The 13,923-nt window shown below is 38.8% G+C and overlaps 1 protein-coding gene across 6 annotated transcripts in view; it reads right to left on the bottom strand.

Moving 5' to 3' along the window:
* Positions 1-936: 936 nt before the first annotated feature.
* LOC140359893 (LIM and senescent cell antigen-like-containing domain protein 1) overlaps positions 937-13,923 on the bottom strand; it is a 32,213-nt gene continuing 19,226 nt past the window's right edge. For 3 of the 6 annotated variants that reach the window (XM_072445132.1, XM_072445131.1, XM_072445128.1), the window contains exons 2-11: positions 9,517-9,676; positions 8,851-8,917; positions 8,538-8,658; positions 8,314-8,463; positions 7,409-7,559; positions 5,274-5,366; positions 4,486-4,534; positions 3,965-4,040; positions 3,391-3,578; positions 1,465-1,580 (exon numbers count right to left, since the gene is read on the bottom strand). In XM_072445132.1, the coding sequence (XP_072301233.1) occupies positions 3,434-3,578; positions 3,965-4,040; positions 4,486-4,534; positions 5,274-5,366; positions 7,409-7,559; positions 8,314-8,463; positions 8,538-8,658; positions 8,851-8,917; positions 9,517-9,676 (1,012 nt within the window). In that variant the 3' untranslated portion in view covers positions 1,465-1,580; positions 3,391-3,433. Of the gene's footprint in view, positions 1,581-3,390; positions 3,579-3,964; positions 4,041-4,485; positions 4,535-5,273; positions 5,367-6,570; positions 6,664-7,408; positions 7,560-8,313; positions 8,464-8,537; positions 8,659-8,850; positions 8,918-9,516; positions 9,677-13,923 lie in introns of all 6 variants that reach the window. The other 3 variants (XM_072445134.1, XM_072445129.1, XM_072445130.1) reach the window with 3 other exon arrangements.

Here is a 13,923-nt window from a genome sequence, read left to right as displayed (position 1 = left end):
GGACAGAGTCATCAAGAAGTCCAGCTCCGTCCTGGGCTGTGCTCTGGACTCGGTGCAGGAGGTGGGGGACAGGAGGGTCCTGGCTAGATTCACATCTATGCTGGACCATGAGTGTCACCCCCTGCAGGACACTCTCTCCGCTCTGGAGAGCAGCTTCAGTGAGAGACTGATCCACCCTCGATGTGTGAAGGAAAGGTTCCGTAGGTCTTTCCTTCCTGCTGCTGTCAGACTTTATAACAAAAACTGTTAGTACTGAACACTCGCAATACTGACCTAACCTAATACTGATGTTCTGTCATATGTGCAATTGCTGTTGGAATTCATGTGCAACCTATGTGCTGTCGTGACACATATTCATGTGCAATTACTGTCGTGATCACATGCAATGGTATTTATGTATTTATTTATTTGTCTATGGGAGTTTTTATTTATTTATAGGAGATCTTCTACTGAAAGTGTTTTTCAGACTTCCTATAAGTGATCTGTTCTTCTGGATCTACCTCTGTATCTACCTGCGTTGCACCAATGAAATTTCCCCATGTGGGACAATAAAGGAATATCTTATCTTAAAACTGCTGCACTGTTGCCTCTCAGTGAATGGCGTCATTGTGGAGCAGCTTAGCCTATATATCTCTTTACTGCACAGAACAACTGACTAAACCATAACACCTGCTCATGTGGGGCACTACTTTCATTATTACTAAGTGGACATTCAGTGGTAATTTGTAACCAGAAAGGACATCCCAATACACGTAGATTGTTGATTTTGTTTAAAGGTTTGTGACCAGAGGCTGTCGCAGGTGGAACTGATCAGCTTTGATATAATCTGGCACACATTTATTTCATCAAGTCTAAGTCAATGTTTTTATGTGCACTGTCCATGATAAGTAAACAAACTAAACTAAATGGATTATTCCCGAAGTTAAATATGATTGAGAATTCTAACAATAACTTTATTTAAAAATGAAGTTTGGTGTCATTATTTTGCATAAATACTTTGATGATTCTTTATGTACATCTTGTGAGTTAATTACAGTAACATTTGGCTGGATAAAGAAAATATGTCAGCATTAAACAGTAACCGTGCATGATATTATGTAAAATAGGCACAAATAAGACATATATGTAGTACAAGCTGGTGTCATAAAACAGACATAAGGGAATATATACACGCAAATGCAGCATAAAATATATATGGGCACTTTTAACAGCTTTTAAGCCATATAAAATAATACATGACAGTCCATCTTTGCAATGAAATACATGACCATTTGCAATATGACCAATAATGCAGTAGTGAAATAAAGCAAGCTTGTGAGGAAAGTGTAAGGCACAATAAAATGTGAATAAATGACAAGCTCATTCCGATTTTACAAGAGAAAGCAATGGTGACCTTTTGAAAACTTGACATTCAAACATTATTCAAGCGATTCTTTGGTTGTTTTTTGGTTGCTGTTGATATTATTCATTTACGTGCAACAGTTTCTGACAACTTCTTCAGTCTTTTCTTCAGCTCCAGGGGGAATTTCTCATAGCACTTCTTGCAGACTGGCTTCATGTCAAACTCCACAAACTTGTTCCTAAAAATGACAAAAACAAAATTAAATTCCAAAGATGTTAACACGATGAAATCATGTGAAAAATGCGGTTAACTAACATTTAACAGCGGCGTACGTACAGTTTATTTGTTTCATTCCGTTTCAAATTGATTTCATTATTTGTAAATACTTGTTTAAAAGGTGCACAATGTAACTTTTCTGGTGGATATTTTTGCTTTGATTAGAATGTTTCAGGGTTAAACTAAAAACCCTGAAACAGACCAAGTTCAGATCTGTGGAGAGGAAACCCCGCTCACCGCGTGTTTGAGCAACCAAAACATCAGTAATGAAAACACCGCTGAATAGACGAGTTTAATGCCATACCGTGGAACATTCCAGGCAAAGTAGTAAGTAACTAGCAGACACCCACCAGAAAAGTTACACAGTGCACTTTTAAACCATCCATCCATCCATCCATTTTCTACCGCTTGTTCCCTTTTTTTGGGGTCGCGGGTGACTGGAGCCTATCCCAGTGACTTCGGGCCTTAGGCAGGGTACATACACATGCATGTCTTTGGACGGTGGGAGGAGCCGGAGAACCCGGAGAGAACCCACGGTAACACGGGGAGAACATGCAGACTCCACCCAGAGAGATCATGTGATGTTGGTCTGGTCCAGGAATCGAACCCACGATCTCCTTCTTGGGAGGCAAGAGCGCTAACCGCCTTTGCCACCGTGCACCCTACTTTTAAACCAATTAATGTTTTTTAGAAATTAATTGAAGCTACTAACTTCACATTTTTATAAACAATTTTTAGTCAGAAGATTTTATTTGATGAGAAAGTCGAGAATGATAATGAAGAGACATTCAGCAAAGTGTCATAGCCAGGAATTGATCTGGCGACGCTGAGGCCACAGAGCCAAAGGGCAGAACACATTTTGTATTTAATTAAAATTTTGGCTCTTTACCCTTTAAGAGTTTTACAGATTTTGTAGCTCTTTGTAAACATAAGTTACTCAAGAGAGTGTAAATAATTGCGTTTAGAGCCCAGCGGCTTTCACTGGCGCAGTACTACACAATAATCAGTGAAACAAATGCACGTGTCAGACCCAGTGGAGCAGAGTTGTGAACGGAAAGCTGCCGGATGTGATTATGAAGCCAGACACACTCAGGAATAATACAAGCGTTCCACTGTAACCTGGCGCTGCTCTGCACTTCCTGTTTGTATTGCAGAGGTTAACAGTGTAACCGGATAATCTCTACACAGTGAAGCATTTATAAGTGTGGTCACAAAAGTTTAATCTTGAATGTTAATCTACTGTACATGGAATTATGACTGCGCTGGAAGACAGTGGAGAAGTTATTCTAATTGTATACTTTTTTTGAATTTATTTTTTTAATCAGTAATTCTAAGAACAATTAATATTTGAATTTTAAATACGGCTCTCAAATTGTTTTGATTGTAATTAAAAACACTACTTTTTTTATACTGCATTGGCAATTAAAAACAATCTTTTTTATACAACAATGTAATTTTCAACACAAAACAACAGCAGTTTCATCCATTTTATTATGTCATCTTAAAATAATTCTGATATAGATCAAGACTTTGTGTATTGACTTTTTTGACAACATTATCTCACACTAATTACAAAAATGTTCCTTAATGTGTAATGTACTAGGTCTGTTTTCATACAAATGTAGGCATTTCATTAATACTATACGGTAATTACCAAAACAATTGAACCTTGTAATCAGAAAATGTACATTCCTTTCAGGTTGCCCTTGTGCACTGCAAAGAAAATTAAATAATCATAGCAAAGATAAAAGCAAAAGGTGCCGAGGACTGACCGAAAAGAGCAGCAGAAGTGAAGATTGTAGGCGCAAAAGCGGTTCAGAGACACATGGGTATCAATAACTTCTTCTTTTTGTCTTTCGAGTCACGTTCGCGCTTGGCCAGTCGTCGCCTCATGTCGTCCGGCAGCCGCTCGTAGCAGTGTTTGCAAACCGGCTTCAGATCCACCTCCACAAACTTTTCCCTGAAGCGAGCCAGCGAGAGGGAGAGGCAAGGGGAAAGGAAGGAAGAAACAGACTAGATAAGGATGATGCGAAGGAGCAGAGGACAGTAAAGCAAATAAACCAAGGAGGAAGAAGACAGCAAGGAAAGCAGGATTGAAGAACCGCTTTGTGGTAGTCGGCTAAATGTTGTGGTGCATTTTGTGACTAACTTAGGCTGCATTTACAACTTAGGTTTATTCCCGGTCTACACTTTGTTTGGTGCTGGTTTGGTACTGGTCTGGTCTAGGTTTAGTTTCAGGTTGAAGTACCAATGTGTTAACACAGATTTCAACCTGGCATTTTAGTTGATTTTTGTTTGCTTTTAATATTCATTTATTTCTGTTTAATTCTCTTGAGATGGACTTACTTGAGGGTGAGCTTAGTGTTGCAGGTGGAGCAGGCAAAACAGTTGACGCACCAGGCCTTGTTGAGGGCAGACACCACTGAAAAACAAGATCCACAGAGTGTTTTTGGTCACATAAAACTATTGCTGGTTTTCAGGGGTCGTCATAACATTCAAAATTCCAATGATAACAGATAAGCTTTATTATCATTGTACGAGAAACCTCGATGGAGCAGATAGTAGGAGAATATAAAATACAAATTAAAAGAGATGGAGGCAGCGTGAAAAAAATGCTGTGATATAGAGTTCTAGGGTTTAGTCACAAATTATTGAATTATTATTACCAGTATTTTAAATCCATTAATTCAATGTGCAGCTCTTTGATGCCATCTAGTGGTGACATACCATTCATGAGCAATAATACAATACTGAGAACCCTGTGCATTTCCTTTTTTGTTTATGTTTTGTAAAGTGGATTGCCAATAGCATTCATCATGGCGCATATAAAAATCTAAATTAACCGAGCTTGAACAGTGTCTTCTTACCATCTCCTTCAATGACACGGTTGCAGTGGTAGCAAACATCTCCAAAGAGCTGAGAGGAAATAACAGGAAAAGGATTAGCAGGCAGGTATTATAAGTTATACGAGTCATTTAATTAAAGAAAGTAGTGATTGACTCATGCCGTGCAAACATGGAGGCTGCATTGAATCACTTACAGATGGAGACTTAATGAGTGCAGTTTGAACACTAGGTGGAGTCAGAGTGACCAGAATACAGTAGATTCAGAGGTACAGACCACCAAATTAAAGATTGTTCATTTATACAGAAATAAATGTGGCAGAAGAGGAACATTAATGAATACTACACACTAGCAACTTGTTTTGATCATTGCTATATCATAAACGGTGCACTATAAAACTGTTCTTGTGGAAGCTCTGCTACCTGCTCGTCTCCATGGAGATGTAATTGCTTTGCTTGCCTAGAATATTCCACAGTATTAAACCTACCTGGCATCATCACTTGGCTTTTTGGCCTCATTTTATTGCCATATGATGTCCAGGCAAAGCAATGACATCGCCATCGAGACCAGCAAAAGTTACATAGTGAGCCTTTAACATAATCAAAATTTCTACTCATGTATGTTGTCATTTGTTTCTTGCAATGTAACAAGAGGGAGTCTGAACTGTAATATGAAATAAATATTATTCTACCTTTGGGATATGTGCTTTTAACTGAAATGTATCTCAAATGTATCTCAGTTTTTACTTTTTGTTGTCGTCTTTTACCGAACACAGAGGCTTAATCCTGCCTCCAGAGGGCCACTTGTTTACCTGGTTGTAGTGGGTCTCACAGTAGGCCAGCCCCTTGCGCTCATAGTGACGATGTCCCAGGAAAGGTTTCTCACACTTAGCACACACAAAATGCTGCAAAACAAACAAAAACAAACGCCCAAAGCCAAGCACTTATGTTCAGCACAGCCAGCAAAAACACTCCACAAGATTAAACACTATGAGGTCGAACCGAGTCGATTCTTCCCAGCCGTTTTAATACTGACGCAGGGAGGGAGAGAACAGGGCAAAAAGTATAAGAAGAAGAGAATCAGTCCAAAAGCATCCAATCAGGCATGATATGAAACCCACTGTCAGGCAAGGGGTGTTTGATATGCCGACAAAACATTAACATCACCGACATTTTAGATTTCAATGTTGATTAAAAAGAAGAATTCATAAAAGAAACAATAATAAAATAAATGCCTGCTGAATCCTACGTGCATCACTGATTATGAAGAAAAGTCTTTAAAAGTGAAGAGCACTGGGCGTGTCTGGGGATTCTTGATTGCAGGAGAATTAAAAATACTTAAATATGCATGAATCCCTCTTAATACAACTTTGAGCGGGTAATTGAGAAGGGAAAACAATTACTGTATAGCATGGTTATAAGGTCTACCAATATTATATTATGTTATGTTTAATGCAGTTCTATATAAAACACTGATACAAGAGGTCAACTTACAGGTCTTACTTACAGGACAGGTGGATTTAACCAGTGACAGCAAAGAATGTATTTAATTACCACTTAAGGGAATATAAAGCTGCTAAGAGTGGAAATCGGGGTAAAACTGACGTCACAACCGCAGCTCTAAGATAACACACATGTTCTTTCTTCGTCGTGCATTTTGTACGTATGATCTGGATATCAGCAAGTGAACATTTTAAAACGTAACGGGTCATGATGTGATGGATGGACAACAGGACCAAAGCGTTTTGTGGATAAAGTGCTTCATATCTTAGACAGGCGGTCATAGAGGTTTACCTGATCAGTGCATTCACACAAACTGGGTGACACTACTATTCATTCAATGTACTCTTTTTGTGAACATTTTGTACACAATATACAAACAAAAAGCAGTCAAGCGTAAAAAAAAAAAAAAAACCAAAAACCCAGTGTATTATTATGTATTTGTGGTTGAACTTGTATTGCAGTAGATGACACGGTTGTTCTCATGAGGAAGTCGGTTTGCAGTGAGTAATAAACACATTTCACAGCAAAATCAGTGTCACCCAAAGCTAAAAGGCGGCGGATGCGAGCCACGATGCAGCAGAGCGGGGCGCCTCCCGTTCCTCTCACCATGTCAAAGTGTTTCTCGCAGTAGGCGCGGCCGCCTCGCTCATAAAACGGGTGCCCCTGAAACGGTCGCTCGCAGATAGTGCACACGTGATGCTACGAGAGGGCGATTGTGGGACAAGACACGGGCCAGTGGAGAAATAGGAAACGGGAGGTTAAAAGCAGTAGAAAGACAGAGATCAGGGAAGTATGAGGAATCTGCGAAATAACCTGTTGCATATGAGAACGACAGAGGACAATTAAGGATTAAACAATTATTATGGTGAGACGGACACATTTAAGTAACATTGTTGGCAAATAACGATTATTTCTATTGTACATTGACTTTTTAAATACATTTGAGAGCAAATAAAGGTTGAAATATGGTGAGTGAAGGTTTCTAAATAAAGATCCTTTATAAATAAAGTGTATGGTTGATGAAAATCTGACATTTATTCTTTTTGGGCATTTTAATGTAATAATGCCACAGCCTTTGTTATAAAAAAGGTCTTTTTGTGTGGGTTCTAGAGTCTGTACAGTCCAAAATATGATTCTTTTGTAAAGTCGACAACTCGCAATAAATCTATAAAACGTTGCAACCCAAATTGTCTTTATACGAAGCTACAGTTTTCTAAATAAAATAAAAATATTTATTTCACTATTCAATAGCACCAGGCATTTCTTATTTACAAATTCAAATTCATAACTTGGAATAGTATGTATTCTTTGGTATGATTCACTCCTTTGGAGCTGAATCTATAAATGTGAATTCAATTAAATTCAAGTTTAATCTAAAATCAAGTTTTAACTGCCACTTGACAGCTTTATTTATGTGTTGAAGCGTATATCTTGTCTTTCATACCTCCACGTGCCACTGTTTGCCCATAGCGTTGACCACGCGGCCCTCAATGGGTCTCCTGCAGGCGCCGCAGATCGGGACGCCCATTTTATCGTGGCAGGGCAGGCAGTACAGCTCCCCCTTCAGCTCACGGGCGTCAACAGTCAGCTCCTTTCTGCAACATGGAAATAAACAAATACGGCACGTGTCTTGTGGCTTCTGAACGTTCAAAGGGATTTTTTTATGTTTAATAATCATTAGTAAATGTAAGTTTTCAGCTTGTCTTTAGGGAAATGTTATTGCTTTGCCTGGAACGTTACACACACAAAAATTAAATGTGTTTTTATGGCTAAAATTACCATGCCTTCTTATTTTGAGTCTCCACTGAGCTGACCCGTAACTTGACCTGCAGATATGTGGAGTGTAATGCCATACTGTGGAACATTCCGACAAAGCAATAACATCCCAGTGGAAACAAGCAAATGGCAGACCCTCCATCAGAAAAGTTAGAATAAGCTACATTAAGACACTTTTTTCCCTTTTATGCAGTTTCAAATCCACCAGAAAGAGCATTTTCAAAGTTTTTATCCATTTGAAAGAGCCATAAATAAGCTGAGTGATCACTTCTCTTTTGATTGTCCTTTAGGCACCTGTCCCTCATCCCTCATCCCAAGTACTTAGACAATGTCCCACCTTTTTAATTGACGCCACAGGAATTGCAAAAAAACAACAAAACTGTACTGGGTTTTAAGGTTGTTTTCTGCCAATCATGACTGATAAAAACTGAAACTCATATGATGTTATAGCAGTTATTATCTACAATCTATGTTCCGAGTCCTGTCCCTCTTTTTCAACAACTCGAGGTGGTGGTCACCCTGAATCAACCCCCCAAAAAGACAAAACTACGGCCTGGACTGAAGCCGCTTTACCCGCAGTTGTTGCAGTTGAAGTGGTCGGGGTGGTACGGGTCGTTCTTGAAAAGCAGCGGCTGCTCCTCGATAATGGCGTGACACTTCTGACAGATGTACTTTCCCAGGCCTCGAGCTTTCTCCCGGTTGTGACACGGGCGACACAAGTGCCTGAGGGGAGAAAACAGCCACGTGTTCAAAAAATTCATTGACAAAAACGACTGTATTTCACGTTTTGAACTGACCTGCCGGCATTTTTGACGAAGCCCACGTCGGCGAGCACGGCCTGGCAGATGTCGCAGCAGAAACAGTCCGGGTGCCAGCTGTTGTTCATGGCTTTGATCACTCGCCCGATGATGAACTCACCTGGGGGAAAAAAGAGCACAACATAATTAAGACTTTACTTTTCTGACAACTTTTAATCAAAGCAGAAACTCGGGGTCATGTTACGATGGAGCGGCATAACAAAGAGGCAGAAGCAAAGAACAGAAGTTACAAAAGTTAAGTATTCATCGTCTTCGTCTTGCTTTATCACAACAAATACAAGTGTATATTTACCACACTGATGACAGCACGGAGCGAAAAGCATCTGGAAGTCATGTTCGCAGTACTTTCTTCCTTCAAACTGTCAAGACAAAACACCGACTTCAATACTCGGTACATAAATTATGCAGGACACTTCAGGTGTAAACATAGTCCATCGTTAGAGGTTTGTCGTTAGTATTGATGAACTGGAAGCAGAATGCAAATGTTTGATGTAAAAATGGACTTACGAGAGACATTTTGTCCTTGGAGTTTGCCGTGGAGTTACTTAGCCTTGTGTACAAACGGCTCAGGCAAAACTCAATACGCCATTAAAGCCTTTTGTTTCAAGATACGTCAATAACTCTATTATATTAATCTGAATATAACCTTGACACATTTAGCTTCAACACATAGAAATAAACATTTACAGAGCTTGGATGTTGTAACCTTTTGTGAATCTGGTTCTTTGGTCAGGGAACAACATTTAGTTTCATTCAATCATAGAAACATGTCTGTGTTTTCCCTCAGCCGTCCAAGTAGGATCCATAGCAACAGAAAATCAACTAGACAAATGTTTTCAATTAAAAGATGATTCTGATGAGTTTATGAACTTACATATACTGCACAACCTTCTAAATGCAATGCAATATAAAAATGCAGCTAAATCCATGTATAAAAGTATTAAGTGTCTGCTTGTACCTCATAGAAGAGTCCCTCAGGAAACTGCTGGAAACACTGGGCACACACGAAGCACTGCTCGTGGTAAAGCTCTCCGTTGCTGTTGACGATCTTCTCGGCCGGAGCAAAGCCGCTCTTACAGCGCTCGCAGATGGCATTGGCCAGCGCGTTGGCCATGTTCCTGTGAAAAAACACACAATAAACGTGCTCAGTTACATAAATGAATGAAAATGAAATGATAACATCCTTTACTCAGATAATCTAGTAATACATTATATAAAGACTGTACTCTTTCTTTCAGAGAGCTCAGAACGGCTGATTACAACCTGTTTTTAAAAGGTCAAGAAGTAACCAGAACTTGGTTTAAAAACATATAATCCCACACTAAAACACCTCTAAAAGAAGAAAATCATTGCTCAGATTCCGAAGTGGGAAATCTCATTGGGATCTCCTGAGAAAAGTATTAAACACGGTCAGGCCAGGACACACCTAGAATTTATCAAAATCGTATTAAGTTTCTCATCTTATCAAAACATCTGAAAATAAATCCACCTCTGGACGGAAAATGTTGTCGGCCCTTTACAAAGACGCTCGTGTTTTATCTGGCTCTGTAGCTTTGGGTGTGAAAGGTCAGAGAGGAAGAAAAAGTCAATCACACAGATTAGACATTTTGACAAATTTGTGATTTTGTACCACAATAAATCACCATTCAACTAAAGCAACACCAGATGTGGAAAAGATAATTGCTCAATGTTTTTCACAACCAAGAACAACCTAAAAGCAAATGATTCAGTCTTCAGAAAGTTTTATTTGTTTAATCTCAGGTGTTTTCAATAAATGAGGTGTTACAGAAATGTTTCCGGGAACACAATCTGTTTAAACATTCACACTTTTTCAAATCAACTATCAAGTAACTATTTACTTTAATCTCATTGTTAAAGTCTATATTTCTATGAAAAAGAAATTAAATAAATGTCTTAATTTTTGGTTTTGTGTAGTTTTCCTAAATAGAAAAAAATGAAAATAATAATATATATATATATATATAATAATTGAAAAAGAAAACTAAATAAACAAATATCCATCCATCCATCCATTTTCTACCGCTTGTTCCCTTTTGGGGTCGCGGGTGACTGGAGCCTATCCCAGTGACTTCGGGCCTTAGGCGGGGTACACCCTGGACAGTGGCCAAATATGATGGATAAATATAAGACAGAATATTGGGATTTATTTATGCTGTTTTCTATTTTTTTCCAGCCCTATTTGATGTTGGGATGCACAATATTTGAAATGATAGCGCTATTCGATATGGCCATTAAGTACTGCAATGCTGAAATTACTGCAATATTTGAATATACTTTTTGACACACCCATTTCAGTTACTTTAATAAAACAAAAACGTACGTCTAGTCGAACTCAGTCAAAATAAAAACACGACAAATCGAAGGCTATTTCAACGTTTGCATAAAAAAAAACACGTACATTAACACAGATGCTTGATTCACACCTTGATGCTTTTGTGAGTTCATTTGTTGCAATATCAATACTTTAGCAATATATTGTGCGGCTCTAGTTTGAAGTACCATAATTGAAATCATTTTTGGTGATAATATTAACAGAACCCAGAATCTAATGGAGCCCAACATGGCGACCAAACGGACGACTTGTTTTGTTGAAAAGGGACAGCGCAAATGGAGCCGTCTAGTCTTCTTCTTTGACTGTTAAAGGTCGGAATGCCTCCGTCTCTTGGCAACAGAGACAAACTCCACCAGACTGTGGACTTTTAGTGAAAGAGACCATCTGGCCCTTTAAGTCAGCCAAAACCAACAACGTCTCCATCACCGCATCACTATTTACACCCGTCCTAAAGGTGGTGGTGATAAAGGAAGTAGCGGTAATAGGGCTGTTGGCATTTAGTCATTTGGTAGATTAATCGATCAATGGTGTCTTAGTTGACCAACATTTCATAGACTAACTGGGATTATCAGAATTTATACGGACCTCAGTAGAAGATTTGTAGTTATTTTGAGACTTGAGTGATTTGTGTGAGTTCAATCAGCCTTTTTACAGCTAAATACACTGTTTATAAGAAGTTTACTCAGTATAAATATTTGTAATTGCGTGAACCTGTGTGATTTCGTGGTCTTGTCAGTGCACTTCGGGTCAGACACATGGTCAGATCAACACGTTAGATTAGAGATTGCATCAGGAGTAAAACTGAATCTGAAGTCAGGACAAAATCCGATATTTCCGATAAGATCCCAGTGCAATAGTTAATTAAACGCATTAGTACGTTGTTGTTGTTGTTGTTGGTTTTTTACACTTAATAACAAATAACAAAGAACACAGAACAGGACCAGAGAACAAAATATACAAAAGAAAATCACATCAAGACATAAAAATAAAACTTAAGGCACAAGAACTCCAATATAAACTATCAAATGTGTCCAATTTCAAGTGAAGTCCAAATGTAATTTTCTCCATTAGTTATGATGTCGGTCCAGTCCTTGGTTGTCGGTGCAGTTTAGGCCAATACAAAAAGAATGATGACTCAAAGTACTTCCTGCTTTTAATTCCCAATTTTAATTTTTAAGCGTAGGAGCCAAGACGTTGCGTGGACCTCACTATTTCCGGGTCGAAAACTTGGATCCTGCTCACTTTCTAACAGAAGCATGTCTTTCTCATCATTACATAGAGACGATCGCATCCATCTAAACCAGGTAAAAGAATAGGAACAAGGCATCGCATTTCTCCAGACGCTCAAAAGTCTGCTTACATTTCTTACATTATTGGTTGACTCTTTACACTGTGGTGGTGAACCGTTCCTCACGCCGCAGCTGCTCTGGGGAGACTGCAGTCGATCTGTGGTCATTACGGTACTCACCAACCACATGCCCGAGAACACAACAACACGCACAGGTTGGAGTTGGAATCAATCCCATAACGTTATTTGCATCACTCCAGTCGGGGCGTGAACTAAAGTTAAGACGGCCACTTTCGATAAATAACGTAAACAATGGTTCTTCTCAGCGTCAAATCCAGTTACAGATGTTCAGCGGACGTCTAGACTGCGATCACGCGACAGCTCCGTCCCGTGGAGCTCAGTCTAGGACGTGATACATGTTTGAGGCATTTCCATGTTCCTATCTGCGCTTAGCACCGAGGCGATTACGCCGCGGCCCCAAACAAGTGCTTTTCATTAAAGCCAATAGGAAACTCAACCCGGGGGAATCTGGAAAATCACATTCTTGAAGCGAGAAGGTTGCACTGATAAGCAAACAAGCAGAAGGACAAAGGAGCTGTGCTATCATTTTCCTCCAAATTCCAAACATGTTTCTCGTTTCAATCAAAATTTAATAGGATAATATAAAAAAAAAAAAAACAGTTATATTTATTGTGATGATGCAATAGAATAGGGCAATATTTGGACACAGGCTCAAGTTTGATGTTAGTTCGCTATTATTTTTGGTCTTTGGGGCTATGAAATAAAACTAAAATAAAAGCGCCACAAGTATTACTCCTCTGGTGCTTTACACTATTAATAACTTGTCATCAGCACCGAGAAGTGACACAACAATCACTTACTGCATGTTCTCATTCCTCATTCGTTTTATTTTGGATTAACACGGATCACTTTCAAGGTTGTTGTTTTTTTTTTTTTTAAATATAATGAAATGTATATAATATTGTGAATGTTGTTTTAAAGATATGCAAAGTTGAATCGTACAAAGAAATGCTACAAAAAGAGCGGATCATAGAATATATATATAAAAAATAGAAATAAATATCAAAAATTTGATATATTTCTGTGATTTTTACACTTACTTTGACAGACATTACACATTTGTCTGATAATTAACCCTGAGCTAATACGTTTAAAGAGTTTTAACACGTTTCTGTTCATAACAAATTAATAATATTGTTAATGGGATACTAAAAATAATCAAGATATGAATTTTGTCAATGTTGCCCACTTCCATCACTGTACGCATGTCTGTAATAATAATAATCTTCACTTTGTTGACAACGTATTACAGCTGATTATAAGACAATACAAACATAATTAATTAGAGAGCAAAACGAGTTGAAGTTCAAAACAGCGGAGTAGAGTTTACAGTCGATGGCACATTATTATTTCCAGTTGATAATGCTTTTCAACCTTGTGTCCGTGTTGTCTCGTGATGATGACCTGTCGCATCAGTCCAAAAGACAGCGGTATATTTAGCGCTCCTGTGCCTCCTGTTCACATAAGCCACATTCCACCGGACATATACTACTTTGCATCACAACTCCCCCTTTGGCCCCAGAATAACTCTTACTGTGAGCTCCCGCTGTGGCGCAGAGCGGACCCCGGTCAAACACATGACGACAAGTGTCAAAAGTGTCAAACAAGGATCCACGGACAACACGGCCGGAACTTTGAGAGGA

The sequence above is a fragment of the Eucyclogobius newberryi genome, unplaced genomic scaffold (assembly GCF_026437365.1).
Source record: "Eucyclogobius newberryi isolate DKJ021-1_F unplaced genomic scaffold, fEucNew1.0.hap1 SCAF_14, whole genome shotgun sequence".
Taxonomy (NCBI): domain Eukaryota; kingdom Metazoa; phylum Chordata; class Actinopteri; order Gobiiformes; family Gobiidae; genus Eucyclogobius; species Eucyclogobius newberryi.
The sequence above is the reverse complement of the archived record's forward strand: the minus strand, read 5'-3'. Positions and strand labels throughout refer to the sequence as shown.